At 39.6% G+C, this 21,433-nt stretch overlaps 1 protein-coding gene across 1 annotated transcript in view; it reads right to left on the minus strand.

Annotated features, from left to right (window-relative positions):
* UGGT2 (UDP-glucose glycoprotein glucosyltransferase 2) overlaps positions 1-21,433 on the minus strand; it is a 273,428-nt gene that overhangs the window by 179,637 nt on the left and 72,358 nt on the right. Inside the window, exons 10-11 of the mRNA XM_054012252.1 lie at positions 16,540-16,600; positions 7,332-7,423 (exon numbers count right to left, since the gene is read on the minus strand). Of these exons, the coding sequence (XP_053868227.1) occupies positions 7,332-7,423; positions 16,540-16,600 (153 nt within the window). The remainder of the gene's footprint in view (positions 1-7,331; positions 7,424-16,539; positions 16,601-21,433) is intronic.

The following is a 21,433-nucleotide window of genomic DNA, read 5'->3' on the forward strand; positions in this document are numbered from 1 at the left end:
TCATATTAAGCAATATTTCCTGAACTGCCACTGAGCAGTCCTTCTCAACTTGATTTAATCAATCAACAGCCAAGCCATGAGTTGCAGACTGTTGGGTCCCAGATGCAGCTCCCATTCAGGTTGCTTGGACAGAAGATCTGGAAGGTGAGTCAAGAGCCTGAAGATCCAAGAACCAGCACTATCTCGACTAAATTGGCATTATAAGAATTAACTTGGTGTGCTCTTGTTTCAATCTGAGGATCACTTGTGGGGCGAGGATTAGGGGGTAAAGGCATCCATGAGACTCAATCCTCATCACAGAAGAAAGGTGTTGGTCAGTGAATCTGAACTGTGATCCATTCAGCAACAAAACTGACAGCATTTCTTGTCTTTTATTGCAAGCAGGTTGACTGACTGAATACCCCAGACTTGGAAGATGGACCTGAGCATGATATTCTTGAGGGACCATTTGTGATTCTGAGAATCTCCTGCTGAGATGATCAGCCAGCTGATCCTGGAAGCAAGTTAGGTGAACGGCAATAGAAGCAATGCCTTTCCTGACGTAAAAATCCCACAGATTCATGGCTTCTGACAAAACCGATCTGAGCATACCCCTCCCTGTCTGTTTAGGTAGTACATGGCGGTTGTATTGTCAGTCAATAGCTGAACCAATAAGCCCGTGATCTGAGGGAGAAAAGCATGGCAAGCGTTGTGAATTGCCCAGAGCTTGAGGACATATAATTATAGAACCACAGAATCATAGGGTTAGAAGGACCGCAAAGGTCATCTAGTACAGAAGTTTTCAACCTGTGGGTCTGCAGACCATGTCTAATAGGTTCATGAAAGGTTGTTGTTCCATAAAACAATTGTTTTCAACCTGTGGTCTGCAGATCCCTGGGGTCCACGGATTATATCTAAGATTTCCAAAGGGGTCCACACCTTCATTTGAAAAAATTTAGGGGGCCGCAAATGAAAAAAGGTTGAAAACCACTGACCTAGTCTAACCCCCTAACAATATGCAGGATTTGTTGTGTCTAAACCATCCAAGACAGACAGCTATCCAGCCTCTTTTTGAAAATCTCCAGTAAAGGATCAGAGGGGTAGTCGTGTTAGTCTGAATCCGTAAAAAGCAACAGAGGGTCCTGTGACACCTTTAAGACTAACAGAAGTATTGGGAGCATAAGCTTTCGTGGGTAAGAACCTCACTTCTTCAGATGCAAGCTTTTTCCAGTAAAGGAGATTCCATGACTTCCCTAGGCAGTTTGTTTCATTGTCCTACTGTTATTACAGTTAGAAAGTTTTTCCTGAGATTTACTCTAAATCTGCAATGATGTAGTTTGAACCCATTGCCTGTTGTTCTTTCCTCTGTGGCAAGAGAGAACAAATTTTTACCCATCTTTTTTATGTCAAACTTTCAAGTATTTGAAGACTGCTATCATGTCTCTCCTTAATTTCCTCTTTTCCAAACTAAACATACCCAGTTCCTTCAGCCTTTGCTCAGATGGCTTGCATTCCAATTATTTGATCATCTTTATCACTCATCTCTGGATCCTTTCCAGCTTTTCTACATCCTTTCTATGCAGTGGTGACCAAAACTCGACACAGTACTCCAGGTGAGGCCTATTCAGTGCCAAGTAAAATGGTACTACCACCTCCCATGACTTGCATGCTATGCCTCTGTTAATGCAACCCAAAACTGCATTGCTTTTCTTGCAACAGCATCACATTGTTGACTCCTGTTGAGGTTGTGATTCACTACAACTCCTGGATTCTTCTCAGAAGTGCTGTTGCCAAGCCAGTTATCCCCCATTCTGTATTTGTCCATTTGGTTTTTCTTCCCTACATATAGCACCTTACATTTGTCTTTGTTGAATTTCATTCTGTTGTTTATAACCCAGTTCTCCAATTTAACAAGATCTCTTTGAATGTTAGCTCTATCCTCCAAAGTGTTTGCACCCCCCCAGCTTTGTGTCATCTGCAAATCTGATCAGTATGCTCTCTATTCATTCCTACATCCAAGTCATTAATAAAGATGTTAAATAACATCTGACCCAGAACAGATCACTGTGGAACTTCATTTAAGATCTCTTTCCTATTCAGCATCTTTCTATTAATAGTTACTCTTTGTTTGCAGTTGTTTAACCAATTATGTATTCACATAATGATAGTTCTGCTGAGCTCGCATTTCTCCAGTTACATATGAGAATGTCATGGGGGACTGTGTCAGAGCCTTAATAAAGTCCAGGAATATTATGTCAACCACATTCCCCAAGTCCACCAAACCAGTTACCTTTTCAAATAATAAAATCAAGCTGGTTTTGGTATGATTTGTTTTTAGTAAATCCATGCTAGCTGCTAGTGATCACCACTTCATACTCCAGGTATTTGCAAACTGAGTGCTTTATACATTGTTCTAGTAGCTTCCCAGGTATTGGGGACAGGCTGACTGGTCTATAGTTCCCTGATTCCTCCTTTTCCCTCTTTTTAAAAGATGGGCACTACATTAGCCCTTCTCCAGTTTTCTGGGACCTCTCCTGTCATCCATGAGTTTGCAAATATTATTGCCAGTGGCTCTGAGATTTCTTCATCTAATTCCTTCAGCATCCTGGAGTGAATAGCATCAGGCCCTGCTGATTGAACTCATTCAAATTAGTCAGAAGATCTATGACTCATTCTTAACTTATCCTGATATCACGCAAGTCATCCCTTCCCCTTTATTGTCTATGATAACTTCATTAGTCATCTGGTTACATGTTATGAAGCAAAGCAGGCATTGAGCAGCTCCGCTTTCTTATCTTCCATTACTAGCTCATCTTCTCCATTGAGCAGCAGACCCACACCATCCCTGATCTTTCTTTTTTGTCTGATATACTTGTAGAACCCCTACTTGTTGTCTCTTAGATTTCTAGCCAGTTGTAACTCATTCCTTGCCTTGGCTTTCCTGATTTTGTCCCTACATGCTTGTACTATTCTCATATATACTTCCTTAGTGATATGGCTCTCTTTCAATTTCCTGTACGTATCCCCATTGGTTTTCAGATAGCTAAAAACCTCCTTGTGCAACCAAATTGGCCTCCTATGGCTCTTCTTATCTTTCCACTGCATTGGAACAGCTTGATGCTGAGCCTCTAATATTATATCTTTTAGGAACTGCCAGCCCCCTTCGACTCCTTTTCTTCCTAACTGGTGTTTCTATGGGACCTTGCCTACTATTTCTCTTAGTTGGTTGAAGTCCACCTTTTTGAAGTCCAGTGTCTTTGCTTTGTTGTTCTCATTTATATGAAGAGTCAATTCATGCTCTGTCCATAATGCTTGGAGGTCACAAACCACTGGGTAAGCATCTCACCCTATCAGAGAGACGTCGGTAATGATTATCTTGGAAGGAAGGGGGTGATAAAAAGGTACACCTCCAGATATGTTGTTCTGATCCATCCACCACTTTAGGGAACGTAGGACCGCAGGAGGAACCCAAACCAACTTGTCTGAGGGGTGTCCGCTTGGTCAGCTGACTGACTTCATCCACCCTTGAATGATGCACAGGTGCAGCCGGGCACACTGGGTCACTTAACTACATGAGGCCATGTGGCCTAGTAACTTTAGACATACTCAGACCACAGAAGTAGAGTATGACTAGCGAGAGTGAGATAATTGGTAAATGATCTGAAATCTGTCTTGAGGGAGAAAAAACATCATGTTCATAGACTCAAATAGGGCCTCAGTGAACTCAATTTTCTCTGTTGGGACTACTGTGGATTTTTCTTTGTGCAACAAGAGTCCCAGACAATCTAAGAGAAAGATGATAAACTAGACTTGGTGAAGAACCTGATGTTTGGATCTGCATCACACTAACCAATCATCTAGATATGGGACTACTTATACTCCCTTTCTCCTCAAGTAGGCCACCACCACCATACAGTTAGTGAATACTGGTGGGGCCAAGGACAGGCCAAAGGGAAAGACTCTGTACTGATCATGTTGGCCTTGTACTACAAAACTCTGAAACCTCCTGGAACTCGTCTGTACTGCCACGTAGAAATAGGTCTCTGGAGATTAAGGACCACAAATCAGTCCTTGAGATCTAGGGAAGGAATGATCGATGCTAGAGAAATCCTGTGAAATCTTATATACTTGATCATCTTGTTGAGATTTTGAAGGTCCAGTATGGGTCTCAGACCCCCCTTGGACTTGGAGATCAAGAATGTCTCGTGAGTAAAACCTCTTTCTACCATGTTGAATGGGAACTTCTTCTATGGCTCCTACACTGAGCAAAGTCCAAACTTCTTGAAGGAGCTATGACTCATGAGATGGGTCCATGAAAAGGGGCAGGATAGATGGGAGGGAAAAGGGGGTGGAGAGGTACTGGATAGAATATCCCAACCTTGTAGTGCTTAGGACCCATTTTTCTGACATTATGTCTTCCTAAGCACTGAGGAAATGGGATACTTTGTCCCCAAATGGGGATGTGAAATGGTGAGCAGGAAGATCACCAATGATGTATTGCTGTCCTCGAAGGAGAACTCACATGGGCTGCATACTCACAGTTGACGGAGAACAAGCTGGCAGTGTTGAGCAGAAAGGCCTCCTTCTCTGTGATTTGTGCTTTCTTCTTGAAAAATTATACTGCCTTGGTGGGTATAAAGATCCTCTCTAGTACTGATGTTGATACTATAGCTGCAGGAGTCTGCATAGAATCCCAATGAATGAAGTGTAGTACAAGAGTCTTTAAATGAATGTAGTTTCATCAGTTGTGTACAAAAACAAAAACTGACCAACAAATGAGACGTCCTTCCTGGTTTGCTGGAGGTCCAAGGCTATGCCCAAGTTTTGTAACCGTGAGGCTGTCCTCATTGTTATCGCAGAGAACAACCTCTAAAAGAAGTTGCATCAAGCACAGACTGGAGCAATGTCGTGGCTACCATACAACCTTTTACCAGGAAAGCCTTATATTCCTTCCTGACGTTGCTTCCCAGTTTACAAAGTTGTATTTAGCTAACAGCGCCTAATGGTTTGCTATCTGCATCTGCAGAGAGGAGTTGGAATATTTTCTTCTCCCAAACAAGAGTCTCTTTGGCTCTTTTTCTTTGAGGGTTTATTTAAATCTCCCCTGATGTGATCTCTCATTGGCAGACACAACTAGCAGGGAATTTGAGGCAGGATGGGAATAAAAACACTTGAAGTCTTGCAGTGGGCCACAATACTGTTACCTGTATGATTAGCTATAGGACCTGCGGAGGCTGGAATGTGTCATAAGGACTTTGCCAGTTCTAGATGAGCCTCATTAATTGGGAGGGCTACCCTCTTGAGGCAGCCACCTGGAAAATGTTCAAAAGCTTGTGAGTGCTCTCTTGCACAAGCTCAGATTGAATGCCTAAAGCCTTAGTCAGTCTCCTCAGCAGGACCTGGTAAGACTTAAAATCCTCTGGAACCGGAGAATAGTGTGGGATCATTGAGTCGACAGGTGAGGAAGTCAGGTTAACAGTAGTCAATGGATCCTCCTGTGGTACAACTGGTTACTCCTGCATCACTGGCTGTTCGTGGGCAATAGTTTCTCTGTGTGCTTCCAATCTAGGTGGCTCTGGAAACTGCTTTGCCAAACATTCTGGCAACCTTCCCCTTGACTAAACCAGTGATCAAAACCTGGGGGCTCAGGAAACACCCCAGCAGTTCCAAAACAGCCACTGAACCCAACTGCGATGAGCTGTCAAAGTAGTCAGTTGGTATTAGGGGGTGCCAAACCAGATGAGGCCATTAACTGACTTGACTTATTTGTAGCCCATTGTGAAGACGCCAACATCGATACTGAGTCAGGGATGGTAGACGGTACCACAAATGCATCCCAAGACATCGAGGGTATGGTGTTGTAAATTGATCCTCTATAGTACTGATGTTGATAATGTAGCTGCGGAAAGACCTTGTAGTCATTGCCAAGGTATAAACTGTAATCAGTACCCACTACAACGAACATTCCAGTAGCAAGGCCACAAACACCGAGCCAGAGAGAACAACCAGTACTGAGGTCGAAGGCCATACTAGTGCTGACATTATGTGTGCTGGTGCTGAAGATGGTACTGGGGCCAAATCTGTGCCACATTAGTTAACTGGTACCGATACTGGCACCGCTAACAGTCTCTGCACCAGAACTGAGGAGCCAGACAGGCCCAGGACAGCGGAAGCCACTGCCACTGTGGTGGACTCCTGTACTACAGGAGAGTTTGAGATGGAAGTCAGAGTAAATTCCTTAGCTGCCTCATAAGCTTTTGCTATTGTCAGTACTAACAATGTTAATGCCAAAACACAGTTTGTTGGTACCAGAATTGACAGCACAGTACTGGTATTTCCCTGCTGCAGGAGAAGGCCCAGCTCTACCCTGAATACCTGAAGAATCCTGATGATGTTCCAAGTCTTTTTGTGAAGAACAAGAGGAACCCTTCTTTGATTTCAAGTGGCTGTAGTCTATCTTATCGATCCTGATTCAGGGGAGACCCTGGAAAAGAAGACTGACTCCTCTTTCTCTGTGGAGAAGAATCTGAGTCTAGGCTTCTGTCTGAAACATCTGCGGGCAGGCAGCAGGGCATACAATTGAGGGTCCTGGGGCTGAGGTAGGCCTCACTGCCAGCTCTATGAGGTGTATGAGGAGCAGATTTCTGAAGACCTTCATTTTTTTTCTTGAAATAATGACAGACACTGCACCTCTCCTTTGTATGTCCCTCATAAAGACACAAAAGGCAGCATTGGGTCACTATTTGGAACTATACTGACTGGAAAAAAATAATATTTGTGATGTTCAAAAAGGCTTATTTCAGACATCCAAAAAATGTTCAAACACAATAAAATAAAAAATAAGCCTTACAATGCTTCTGTCAATGAAGCTTAATAAACAATAAGTGGTCCAATAAAAGATATTACCTCACTCACCGTATCTCTCTAAAGAAGCTTAATGTGATACAAAATGTCACTCCTAGCTGACTACCTTAACTTTCTAAAAATTATGACGAGGAGAATGCATGTAATTTATCTTTAAAAAAAATAAACACTTTCTACACCTGTTTTACATATGCATACAGTATTCCTTCCATTCTCTATTTTCAGTTTACATAGCAAGTTGTCCCGTCTGTAAACAAGATCTTCCAAGAGAAAATACTATCATATATTACCATAAAATGTTCACATACAAAGCCATGTCACTTGTATTTCATATATACTCTACAAGAATCTGAATTGTAATACTGGAGTTATAAATTTGATACATCTCAAAGTATGGAACACAGGATATTATCTAACATTGTGAACACAAAAAAAAACTGTTAATTCTAGAAACTGTAGAACTTATAATTGAATAATGAAATTCTTACCTAAACGCATCATGAAAATCGAGGTCAATAGGAAGACCATTTAGAAATAAACGTGCTTCTCCAGGCTGAATTCCGAGTATTTCATGGAAATGCTTGAAAGGGAAAGTGGAAAAATTGCTAGTTTTCTAAGATAAATGCCAACAATAAAACAAAAACTTATTTAGAACTTAAAGTAAATCCTACTACAATACCTGCAAATTTTGTGAAATACATAGAAAATCTGATCTCCATAATTAAAAAAAAAAAAAAATCTTTTCACCAGAATTCTCGCAGAAAAAATAGACAAAATCCTGTTATAAACACAATTTTACATATTTTGAACGCTATAACAAATGAAAAAGCTATAGAAAACATCAAATGTGGTTTACACTGGTTTTATAATATATACATGATAAAATATTCTTAATGTTTCTTGTTAGAAAATTGATACTTCTCAGAAATATAGGAAAGTGGCACTTAATTCTTCAAAAACTATCCATGCCATTTTCTCCCCAAACTAACAAAAGCAAACAAAACCCCACCTTTGTTGCATACTACTGAATCGCCACTCAGGAGTAGCATATAAACACTGAAGGGCAGCTTCTTCAGATGTTAGCCTCTATATTACAAAATGCAAAACACTGTGTTTTGCAACATTTAAGAGACAAGGTCAAACTTAAAAAACACACTTCTGTATAAAGAATTGTTACCTTCTAATATTACAGGTACCAGAAATCACTAAAACTGTAAAAAGTTAAAGAAAAACTATTTTTCCATGTTTCCCCCGATTTGTTTCCTTTATGCATTTGACAGCACTTACTATGCAGTTGCTGTAGTTAATAATCAGTTGCACTTCCTGTCTCATGAACTACACATGACATCACACTCTTGTGCTGCTCTGGAGGGAGCTCAGACATACATCCCTAGCTCTACAAGAGGGTATTTAACAGCAGCAGCAGCGAAGCTGCTCTGAGTTTTGTGTGATGTGGATAGCTCTTTTTTTCCCTGGGAAAATTACATGGAAATGGAGCAAGAGGAACCACCGGGCAAGAGAACATTTCTTCACTTCCAAAACTAGGCATGGGGTAGGGGAGCAATGGCATTCTGAAAAGGGGAGAAAGTGAGCTCCTCTATCACTGTCTGACTTCTACATATAGCTGGAGTGCTCCCTTACACTCCTCCTGGTGGACACCTGATACTAGTGAAGGCAATGCAACTCACCCACATGGGCCTAGATCACAAAGGGAGAAAATACTCCATACTGGACTGAGAAAAGAGACAAATTTAGCAACCAGAAAGGATAGTAGCAGCTGAATGGGGGCTACCACACATGCTTTCTAACTATGAATGAGAAAAATCTGCCTGATACTAGGCTGGAAGGGAGGGGACAAATAAGAGAAGGCGTGCCCCTCAGCCTTTTCTCAGGACCAGCAAGATATTTGGGCTCTGAAAAGGGGACAGATGTCCTATTCCACAGCCTCTCTACAGTTGCTAGCAACAAGCTAGGGATAGGAAAATCAACAAGGACAAAAAAAGAGTCTTACCCCCAAGATGACAATCCCCACTCACAAAAATTCAGGACCAGACCAGGAAAGCATGAGGGTCAGCAGGGGTCTCTGAGATATGGCTCAGTCCTCACCAAAGGAGCAAGGAGAACCAAAATCAGGCATGTAAAGGGAGAAAAGCTGCTGCCTGTTGCTGGTGCATAAGAGGTGTGTCTGCATTTTAATAGAAAACCAATTGGAACCCTTTTCTATGCAAGTTACTCCATTTGTGTGATTCTTTCATACTGCAATAAAGAAGTAAAAAGTAGGAAAATTCGGTCAAAATGTATTCTGAAAATGTGCAGACGGGGCTCGGAAGCTAGTCAACTTACCCAAAATTAGCTAACCAAGTTACCTCATTTTAGTTATATTGACTAGTTTCAAGATGGCAGGGTCCATTTGAGACAGCATAGTTATAACCACAGACTCAGGAAATGCAAAGTTAAGAGCTAGATTGTCAGCATTTAACAGAAGCCCTGAGTAGGAGACACACAATCCTTCTCCCAGCTCCATCATCTCTTGGAATAATACTGTTTCTTGGGTTAGCTAACCCTTCCACCGATCCGTGTACAGTGGAGACATGACATGGCATCTCCTAGAGGAACACAGAGGGGGTAGTCCCTGAGACAGGATAAAATTAAACTGTGCCATGCCTGAGTTTATCCCTAGTGCAGAGGGACTCCTTGTAAACATATGCAAGGCAATGTCCCTTAACCAGAAAAATAGTTTTAGAAACATATGCTATATATGTACAATAGATTTGAGTTAAGATTATTGAAAAATTTACATTTCATGCCTTTGTGATTTTAACCATACAGACTTAACACTGCATTGCACAGATTTTCACATTTAATTTCTTTATTCATTTATAAAAGATTAAATTATAAATTGCTTGGGCATAGTAATATTACCATTTAAATGCTTGGACACTTACATGCCCTTGGGTGAATAGGCTGGAGGATGCTGAACTCTTTTTTTGACTGCTGTTATTGTTTACATTATAGTAACTGTATCTTCCCAACAGAGATAGAACTTGAAAATTATCATCAACTGCTGTAAAACTCATGGAGGATTCCCAAAAATATGGGATTTCATGTGTCTGCAATTTCCTCCCATGCTGATATTAAGCAACGGGGACAGCTTTGTTTTTCAATGGGGCACTTTCATAGTGTGCCACCTCTGCTGAATTACAATAGAGCTATATGTGCTGCCTCAGTTAGCCTTCTGAGGAAGACAATTATTTGAGGCACTCTTGACTGTTAATTCAATAATACCCTTCTTAGGGATGGTTTATTACAAAAACTCTTACAAAAAAGATCATAAAGAAAAGTCCCAAATAAAAAGTATTCTGGCTTTTAGGATTCCTCTGAAGTCTGCCCTCTATGCTCTGTACCCAGTTCCCTCAGAGGTCTCTCTAAGGGCTTGTCTACACTTCAGATGCTGCAGCTGCGCTACTTCAGTGAAGTGCTAGCCACACCAACAGGAGGGATTCTCCCATCAGCATAGGTACTCTACCTCCCCAAGAGGCAGTAGCTAGGTCAGCGGGAGAATTCGCCCATCAGCCAAGAGCTGTCTACACTAGGTGTAGGTTGTTTTAACTGCATCACTCCGGGGTGTGGATTCTTCACACCTGTGAGCAACATAGTAATACTGACCTAATTTCCTAGTGTAGACCAGGCCTTTGTCTTTAATCCTCTCCTCATGCCTGGAGCTGGGCGGCAATTCATCTCTCAGTTTGTATCTTCTCCTTATGGCAGAATCCCCAGCTCTCCTCTGGAGCCAGATAATTCAAAAAATTATTATCCTTCAAGCAAATTATTTTAGTAGCCTTCTGAAAACCTAAATCCCTGGGCCTTTCCAAGCTGGTCAGTGAGAACATGTTCAATATCATATGGGCTAGAGCTTCATGATCTCTTTCTAAAAAAATATTAGCTCTTGGTTGGTGGAATTTTATCATGGATGTTACAAGCCACTTGGAGAACAGCGTTCACTGGAACGTCTTGTGGCATTCCCATAACATGTCCAAAAAGCATAAGGTGCTGTCTGAGGACAAGGGCCCCGGTAGTTTGTAGACCAGAGTGACCATAAACATCTGCATTACAAATGAAGTCATTCCACTTTATGCATTGGCATTTTGTGTGGAAAAGCCTCTAGCTTTGCCCAGTCTGAGCGGCGTAGTGTCCAGGTTTTGCAGCTATACAACAGTATGGGGAGGATACAGCTTGAATAGATCCTGAACTTGGTTGTTGAGCTGAGATGATGTTGATTCCATATTCATTGTAAATGACCCATGGCAGATGCTGCGATGCTAATCCAATGGAGAACCTCTGTGTCAGAGTTGGAGGAACTGGTGAGTACAGAACCCAAATAGCAAAAGCTGGAGACTGCTGTTTCATTGTTCAAAGAGATTGGAGTCACTGGTGGACCTGGTTCTAGATTTTGCAGCTTTGTCTTTGACCACAAAACATAGAGGCCAATCTTAGCTAACCCCTCCTCCATTTGCTGGAGTGCCTTGTGAAACCTGTCGGGGGTCTATACCAAAAGAGCAATGTCATCAACATAGTCAAGGCCTTTCTCATTAAGAGATATCACCAATCTTAATGCCTATGGACCTGACGGAATGCATGAAGTCCATTGCCCAACAAAAGAGTGCAGGGACCAAGATGTAGGCCTTCCTGACACCAGATACTGATTAAAAAGGTGCAGACACCCAATTCCCCAGAGGTACACAGGCAGTGGTTCCATTATGCAGCTCTCTAATCAAGTCCACAGAGTGGAAGGGACACCTATGCCCTTTCAGGGCATTAAGTGGGGTTTGATACGAACAAAACTAAAAGAAGAACGTCTAGTCGTATAGTTGGCAAATTACTGCACTTGCAGATGTGTTGTATTTAACAGATATTTTGAATCATTCACATACAGCAGTCCTTAGTACAGACTCTTACAGTTGGATGTCATTTTGACTACATTTAATCATCATATGGTTTTCAACCTTTAATATGTTTTAGTCATTTCCTCTCATTACATTTTCTATTCAACTTCCATTATCTGAGAAGGGAATCATTCAGTTATGCACAGCATGAGATCATATCTTCCCTGCTGCTAGATGGATGCACTGTAGCTCAAGAAGTTGCATGACAATTTAATGCACTGTAATGGTGATGTTTAGAAAGTTGCCTAACTTTTATTCATACAAAATAATTTTTTTTATTATTATTTTAAAGTTATATGCTGTAGTATTGATGTTTTACCTGCCCTTCCTTTAAATTATCCTTGTCAGTTAATTCCAGATGGGTATTTTTTATTTGCTCGTATTTGGGTTTTTTTTTTAATTCTTCTGTTTGGGGGAGGTGTTTTTATTTGATGGTTGGTTGCTTTTTGTTTGTTTTTGCATAACTAAAGCTAAACTAAAACCCCAAATTTATTTATTTTGCTGGCCTTGTTGAGAAATGGTGCCATTTACTACTTTTGGGTAAGAGAGAAAAGTGTTAGGGAAATTACAAATATATATTATAAACAATATGGATTCCATAATCTCTTTCAGTCAAACAAAGATGGTGTTAACTAGACACTCATTAAATGAGGATTATAAAAACAAAAAGAGGCCAGAGAATGCAGAGGGAGGGCTAAACTGAAGGACTACATACTTCTTACATCCACATGAACACAGCTCTGTAAGAACAATACTTAAAATTATTTTTAAGTACTTCTCAGTATAAACTGACTAGATACTGAATTCAGTAACTAGTTATTTTGGCTTTTGCATATTTTTTGTAAGTTTTAAGGTACAATGTTAAGTTTGGATGAGCAGTTTAAGTCAGTTGTAATGAGAGTGTGATGATGGGGTATGTCTAGTAGGAAAGAGGCTGAATTGTTAGCTGTTAATTTCCAAACATGCCCAGGTTTGGGCTTTTAAAGGTGCAAACAGAATTTTTGTAAATGAAATAATATTGTTTTGGAGTATTAGCTGAAATTCATTAAAACTTATTTTCAACCTTAGCTCTATTTTTATTGAGTTTGATTTTTTGTTCGTGAATCGGAATCAAGTCGGAAACTTTAGTCTTCAGTTCCAGGAAGTGGAGAAAGTTTGTATTCTCCAGGGAAGTCATTACTCTTGTCCTCTTCTCATATGGAAATAGTTGCTGAAGAGTTATCAATCTCCTCAGAATTTAAGTAGAGTTCCTCTCTGTGCTCATGTTCAGCAATTTTCCTTCTGATTCCCAAAAAAGTTTGTACGTAGCTGCATCAACATGGGTGGTAGAAGGGTCAGTGCAGGTAGAACAAGCATTGACATCAGCTGTGCTAATACTACTGTCACAGTAAGTTCCATTGGTAACTGGGATGGGATGTGCATCATGTGCTATGGTACAGGTCACAGATTTCATTGCTGATGTCCCCAAAACATCCACAGTGCTGTGAATTCCAACTTACCCAATATGAGGATGTTGTTTTTTGGGATTAAGGCTGTTGCAAAAACACTCTAATGATAGAGGTCATTAGATTATGCAATAACTCTTGCTATAGCCTCTTAGAATCAAATATCACACAGTCACTGCTTAAAGAGATGGCTGTCAAGCCAAGAACAATGTCAGCTGGGAATCAGGTGACAACTGTTCCCCTCTTAGCACAGACTGAGCACACATTTTGGAGATGATGTCTTGTTTAACACTCAGAAGACAGTGCTGATGTGTCCCAGAGACACAAATGCAATCAGATCTTGCAGGACTCTATACACATGGGAATGCTGACGTTGGGTTTATCTTTTCACTGGACCTACACTAAATCAGGCTGACAGGAATTTGTAATAACCAGCTTTAAACATCAAGACTGGATGTTACTTTGAAGTAGAGAATGACTAGTCCTTTGAAATGAAGTAGTTTCAGCTCCCTTGTGCTAGAACAGGTGCAATTAAGAGGCAGGGCAGCACCTGGCTGGGGCTATAAACATCCAGGCTTTCAGTAAGAAAGGGGGATGATCAAGAAGGAAGAGCAACAGGAAGCGTCCTGGGAGTGGCTGCCAAAGTCCTCTGGGAGGGGAAGCAGTGGGAACCGGGAGAAGGAGAAGAGAAGGGCATCCAGGGAGAAAGTTCTGGGAGACAGTGCTCATTTAAAAGAGCACAGAAGAATCCTGCTAGAGGCCGTGAAGCAGAAGGGAGTGAAAGGAAAGGGGAAAATCTCCTGGGAGCTGTAGTCCAGGATGGGCTAAGGAACTGGGTTGTTGTTTTTGCTTATGTTTGGAAAATAAAATCATTTACAATGAGATGTATGGCAGTGGGTCCTTTAAGGGCTGGGGACAAGCCAGCGCCTTACAGAAGATTCTCAGGTACATTCTTTGAAAGACCTGAAAGTGCAGAGCGACATCTTACATTGCAGACACATATCTTACAGTGCAGACAACCATAATCTTTACTCAGGCAGAAGGCATTGTAATCATGTCTCTTCATTAGCAACACAAAGATTATATTTAGGCTACCTAAAGCAGCCCCAGGGTGTTTTTCATTCTCCATCTGAAAGAGAAATGGTACTTAATACAATTTTTAAAATGAAGAAGTGTAAAGGTGCATCAAGAATTGAACTGCATCAATAAAATACCATAAACTGGGCATTCAAAATACTATGGTGATGGGTATGGTATAAAATTTATATAGAATAATGTACGGAACCAAAGTGTGGTACAAAGAAACTGAAGAGCTCAAAGCCTGCCTCTATTAACAATGAAAAGCACAGAAGGCCCAACCTCACACCAAAGCGCAAAAGCACCTGGAAAAAGTTAAGCAATGCCTATTGCTCCATCAACTCACCCAGCTACAGTGCTTTATGAGTAGATACAATGCTCCATGTCTGCAGTCCATCCTCAACTAGATGCTCCAAAGTGAGAGGTAGCATAGGTGGGAGGACGGGAGGGAGGGAGGGAGTACCAAGAATGTCAATACTACCTACAGCATCATAGTTTGCCAACTAAGTCAGTGCCTTGATTGAAGACAATTTTTAAAACAAATAAGGAAACTCACAGAAGAAAATTCAAAATTGATATAAGGATCTGAAGGCAAGCTGTGTTCCCACAGCATGATCAAAGCTCAGATAAATGCTAGGGAGAACTGGTAACTCCTCCACCAAATATAGAATCATAAAAGATTAGGGTTGGAAGAGACCTCAGGAGGTCATCTAGTCCAACCCCCTGCTCAATGCAGGGCCAACACCAACTAAATCATCCCAGCCAGGGCTTTGTCAAGCTGGGCCTTAAAAACCTAAGGATAGAGATTCCACCACCTCCTTAGGTAACCCATTCCAGAGCTTCACCACCCTCCTAGTGAAATAGTGTTTCCTAATATCCAACCTAGACCTCCCCCACTGCAACTTGAGACTATTGCTCCTTGTTCTGTCATCTGCCACCACTGAGAACAGCCGAACTCCATCCTCTTTGGAACCCTCCCCACCCCCCGTTCAAGTAGTTGAAGGCTGCTATCAAATCCCCCCTCACTCTTCTCTTCTGCAGACTAAACAAGCCCAGTTCCCCCAGCCTCTCCTCGTAAGTCATGTGCCCCAGCCCTCTGATCATTTTCGTTGTCCTCCGCTGGACTCTCTCCAATTTGTCCATGTCCTTTCTGTAGTGGGGGGCCCAAAACTAGACGCAATACTCCAGATGTGGCCTCACCAGTGCCAAATACAGGGGAATAATCACTTCCCTCAATCCTACTAATGCAGCCCAATATGCCGTTAGTCTTCTTGGCAATAAGGGCACACTGCTGACTCATATCCAGCTTCTTATCCACTGTAATCCTCAGGTCCTTTTCTGCAGAACTGCTGCTTAGCCAGTCAGTCCATATCTTGTAGTGGTGCATGGAATTCTTCCATCCTAAGTCCTGACTTTGCACTTGTCCTTGTTGAACCTCATCAGATTTCTTTTGGCCCAATCCTCCAATTTGTCTAGGTCACTCTGGATCCTATCCCTACCCTCCAGCGTATCTACCTCTCCACCCAGCTTAGTGTCATCTGTGAACTTGCTGAGGGTGCAATCCATCCCATCATCCAGATCATTAATAAAGATGTTGAACAAAACTGGCCCCAGGTTTTGCTCAATGTGCTCGTAAAGGAAATGATGTTGGGATAATGAGTGAAGGGGTATTATGGAACATTTAGAATTAAGGGGGTTCTCACCTGATCACACTTTGAAAGCATGGACAAAGGACTAGAAATCCACCTAGATGGGAAGTTTTGGACAACTGCATGTTATGTAGTACGTGCTTCATAAATTATGTGACCTTTTTGATAGAAAAATGTACACTGTATATATGCAATTAAATATTCTACTAATGTATGTTTGAAACAGTTTAATTAAGATTAAACCCCTCCCCATAAGGTTTACTTAAATATTAATGGCCTGATTTCCCAACAAGATGAGTATCTGCAGCTCCCATTCATTTCAATGGGAGTTGGGTTGCTTAGCAAACCTACAAACCAGCCTCATATCCTTTCATTAACTAAGGACAGAGCATAGTTATTGAAGCAAACACAAGAGAAGTGAAGAAAAAGAAATCAATTATTTAAATTTAGGAACAGAATACATTTTTAAATGATTTCCTCCTCTATTAGAAATCAGTTAAAAGTTGCTATATTAACACAAAAATGTCCCATAGCTGTAATTTGATTGTCACTTTATGTATAATTCAAGGAACACGGGCAAACCTTCTGATTTTTCTCTATTTCATTTCGCATTTGTTGGTTTACAGGAATTCTGGTTAAAGATCTGTAGGAATAAAATATTGGTATTATTCAGCCATTCTACACTTAAACAAACATTCTTCCGCATCTAATATATGTTATTTTAAGGGGTACAGAGATCAGCCTTAAAAAAAAATCCCAAATCTAAACATATATGGTTACCTCAATATTTACAGTATTATTTCACCTTCTTTATATTACATTTAGGGAATAGCTAGCATTTTGTACATACTGAAGTTACTTAAGTATCCAAGATATTATCTTACTTCAAAATTTCAAATCTGGATGTTAAAGTTATTTACCTCCATATCTAGGCAATTAAATCAAAGTGGTCTGAAGCTCTCAATTTTGACCTTAGGCTATTGGAAAGTGTTATGAACAACCACTTACAAAGGTAGTCTAGCCATTAGAGAACGTGTTTGGGGACTGAGCCACCTAGGTTCTGTTTCCAACTCAGCCAGTCACTATGTACACTAGGATAAATTACTTAACCTCCGTGCCTCAGTTTACTAATCTCAAAAATGGTAATAAAACACAAATGTATAGTATCTCATCAGCATATTGCAAGGCTTAATTAGCATTCAAATACACTTTGAAATCTCTGTAGGAGAGGCTCTATAGCAAGTTCAAAGTATTAATAGTGGGTATCTTTACTTATTAACAAACTTTCTCCTATATCTACAGCAACCATAGTTTGGCTCCCTTCACCATTTAAAAAAGTTGTTGAAGGCTTTACCAACTTTATTTCCTGGATGTGAAAATATGCTGCTGAAAATATAATCCATCTTCAACAAAGACCACTGGAAAAAGTGCAGGAAGTATATCATGCTGCCTCAAGAGGCTGTCAGAGGCTTTTTAATTCTTTTGTTTGCAAGGACAAGCAAAGTTTTCTTTTTGAGATTTAGCTGCCAGAAACTCATTAACCCATTCTAACACTTCAGGGGAAGGATGGGTTCATTGGTGAAACATGAATATAGTGAAAGTCAGAGAAAACAATTACTTCTGAGATGGTGTGGGGAAAACCTCAGTTCCCACAAGTAAGCTTTACTTCCCTTTGAACATGCTAAGAAGTCTTGATTGCCTGACACCTCCCCAGAAAGCATGTCAGTTACTGCCTTGCTCCTTATGGTAAAAATATTCTTCTCATAGTGAGAACAGAACAACTTAAAGCCTCAATATCTGCAAGAGGTACAGATGAGTTTTTTATTTTCTTTGATTTAGCTTTCTCTTATTCCATGCTTTCAGATAATAAATTTCTAAAGAAAGAAAATGGTGGCAAGAGAACACTAAGGCAGTCACTGGCCTATATAAGGCAGGAATAAAATTGGAAAAACAGAAGTAAGAGCTATAGAGGACAGAAAATTCCTAGATGGTAATTAGTTATCATTCTGCTTGTCAAAGGGAGTGAAGAGGAAGAACTCAGGGTCTATGATCTCACAGAGAAAGCTAGAAAAATACAGAATAGATTGTGTGTTATAAAGATGCTGATGTCAGTAATTGTTCGGGAAGATGTGAATACTCATTCATGCCTTCACATCTCATGAATAACAGAGTCATCCCAAATTCATCTTTATAAAACTTTTATAACCAACCAAACATGTTTATTCTCTATGCATATACAAACACACTAAATATCCTACTATCTGTGTCAACTGTTTTTTTTTTTTTTTAAGTATAACATTTTAATGCAGGAGAACAAGAATGGAAACGATATAGAATAATAATTTCTTTCAAAAATGAAAACAGATTTAAATGAAAAATTTATAATAAAGAAAATATAATCACAAGGATTGATAAGAACACCTCAAACTAGCTTAAAGATGCCAGCAAAACACCCAATTGAGAAATGAAGCACAAGGGGTAGGAAAAAAACACTATTAAGCTAAAAGCCTGAAAGCAATTGGCTCTGCAGCACAGAGTTTCGAGAGAGCCTGCTACCAGCAATAAGCATCATTTAGAAATATAGCTTATATAACATTTTCCCCCCATCAGAAAGTATTTCTGTAACTGATGGGAATTAATACTGAGAGTTAATTTAGCCAAAGGAATAATTTAGCCATTAAATAAGTAGGACAAATCACAAAGCTAAAAATTGAAGAGCGAAACGTGTAAACACCAACACAGTAAATACCATTCTGGCCCTGTATGAATACTTTCAAACAGTCTTGAAGTAGCTAGTCATTGTTTAAAAAAAGTAACTCAGTCCTATTTGAATCTGAGTACATTTGGCATAATTTGTAGCTCATTATTATTAATTATTATTGTTATTGTATTATTAGTAGTAGTGGTAGTATAAAATTAGCTCCTAGAGGCCTCAAGCAGAATCAGTGCTCCATCATGTGGGGAACTGTCTAGATACAAATCAGAACACAGTCCCTGTCCAAGAAGTTTACAATCTAAATAGAGAAGACACAAAAAAGTAGAGGCAGAACACAATGGAAGGGGGAAAAGAGCAGACAAAGCTGTCATGACATTAACAGGAACCTAACATCACATGTGTTATCTTAAATGCTTCTAGGGTGGGTTTTTTTTTGTTATAAGACAAGTGAACAACAGATGATATTAATGAATCACTAACTGGCCCCGTGACTAGCCATTATCATTTGGCATGGTGTCATGTTTTTTGGGGAGGCAGGTTATGAAAAAATTTGAAGGGAGAGGACAGAGGACAGTTAATATTTTGAGCATATTAAAAGTTATACTTTAATAAGCATTTATCTCAGTGGTATATATTTACATTTCATCCAGATAAAAGAGAAAAAGATAAATATTTATCTCTGGTTATGCTATGTTATACAATGGTCAGACTTTTCAGTTTTAGTACTTTCCAGTTTCACTATTATAAACAACAAATTTAAAAATAATAAAATGAGCTCCAAACATAAAATTATCTAAAAGAATGGGTAAGAGAAGAGTATACAGTACAGCGATGCGCAAGTAGATATGTTTATTCAGAAAGCATCATTTTAACCAAACTGTAATTACTTATTTTGATGCACATAAGTTAAATGTGTAAGGGGAGAACATTACGACACACAAAGCAGTACACTGAGTTCAATGAACATCCCAGAACCCCATTTAAACCCTTAAATTAACCTCCATCTGCAGCTAAGTGGGTATTAATAAGACTACTACGTGATTTTGAGAAGGTTTTTGTAATATTTAAATGTTGCAGTGTTTGTCTTTATTACTCTTTTTCTCTTTTATCTGGATAAAATATAAATACATACCACTGAGATAAATGCTTATTAAAGTATAACTTTTAATATGCTCAAAATATTAACATTTGTAAATTATGCATGGATATCAGGAAACTCAGGGTATGTACTGGTACTGCCTATTGTTATAGGATTATGTACTAGCCAGATACTTACAAACTGGTAAATTGTATGTCAACTAACAAAAAATATGTTCTATATTTTTTTTTATCTTCCAAATATGTCACTTGTTTCACTGTCTGCATACTGTCAAATGAACTGGCCTCTCTTAAGTTAGAAGATGTTATTTCATAAATACTAACTCATGCTGACCTTTCTTCTAGGAAACAGAATGAGACATGAAAATGAAGCTCACCACTAGAAAGCCTGGGAAAAGGACACTTATAAAGTTTTAAACTTTTCTTTTAAATAAAAGGACCGTTTTTGGATACAAATGTTACTTTTTAATTTTAATTTGACAAATACAGTTTTGTGTTTTGATTTAAATATTTGTCTACAATATTTACAACTCAAACTTTGCAGAATTGTGCTAGTTCATGATAGCCAGAAAATGAATACTCCACTTTCACTGTCCAAAATGAGTGATGTACAAAAAAATAAAAAGCATAAATAATGAAAAGTAAATTTTATTATTAAAATTATTTCAGTTGCACTATTAAAGTATCGTTGCTAATGCAAGTTAGGAAATGTAATTTATTTTGTTCAATGGGCCTGATTCTTCTCTGATTTACTCATTCAACTCCACTGACTTCAGCAGAATTACTCATTTATGACAGGTTATGTCAGTGGAGAATCAGAATACATGAATTCTTTTTACTTGATGAGTTTTTTCAATTTAAGACTGCTGTAAGCACACACCCATCAATTTAAAAATAATATTTTTTCTGATTTTTAAACTTATAGTGTTAAAAGTAATGTCAAAGATTTGTATAACTACAAAAAATTAGTGTGATAGAATCTATTTTTATTTCTTCTCCGTTTAGGTCTATTTTCATTACAGTCTATTTCCCCTGTCATACACAGCAAAAAGGAAGACACTTTACTTAAGAACACAAGAACGGCCATACTGGGTGAGACCAAAGGACTATCTAGCCCAGGATCCTGTCTTCTGACAGTGGCCAATGCCAGGTGCCCCAGAGGGAATGAACAGAACAGGTAATCATCAAGTGATCCATCCCCGTCACCCATTCCCAGCTTCTGGCAAACAGAGTCCAGGGACACCATCGTTGCCCATCCTAGCTAATAGCCATTGATGGACCCATCTTCCATGAATTTATTTACCGTATATACTCGTTCATAAGCCGAATGTTTTTAGTAAAAAAGTGACGCATCAAAGAGCGAGAGTTGGCTTATAAACGGGTCTACACCAAAATTTGATGATTTTAAACTCTATGGAATCATTGAATTGAATATCTAATACATTGTCATTTTGTTTACCTGGAGCGTCTGAGGGGTTCCGTGCCTGTGAATGCTCCAGGTAAACAAAACGTCCCGACCTGCCAGCGGCTTACCCATACGGGCTGGGAGCCAAAGTTTTCCAACCCCAGAAATAGAGGGTTGGCTTATGAAAGAGTCATACAGTTTTTGCTATTTTTACTTATACATCTTGAGGGGTCGGATTATAAACGAACAGGCTAATG

The sequence above is a fragment of the Malaclemys terrapin genome, chromosome 1 (assembly GCF_027887155.1).
Source record: "Malaclemys terrapin pileata isolate rMalTer1 chromosome 1, rMalTer1.hap1, whole genome shotgun sequence".
Lineage (NCBI taxonomy): Eukaryota > Metazoa > Chordata > Testudines > Emydidae > Malaclemys > Malaclemys terrapin.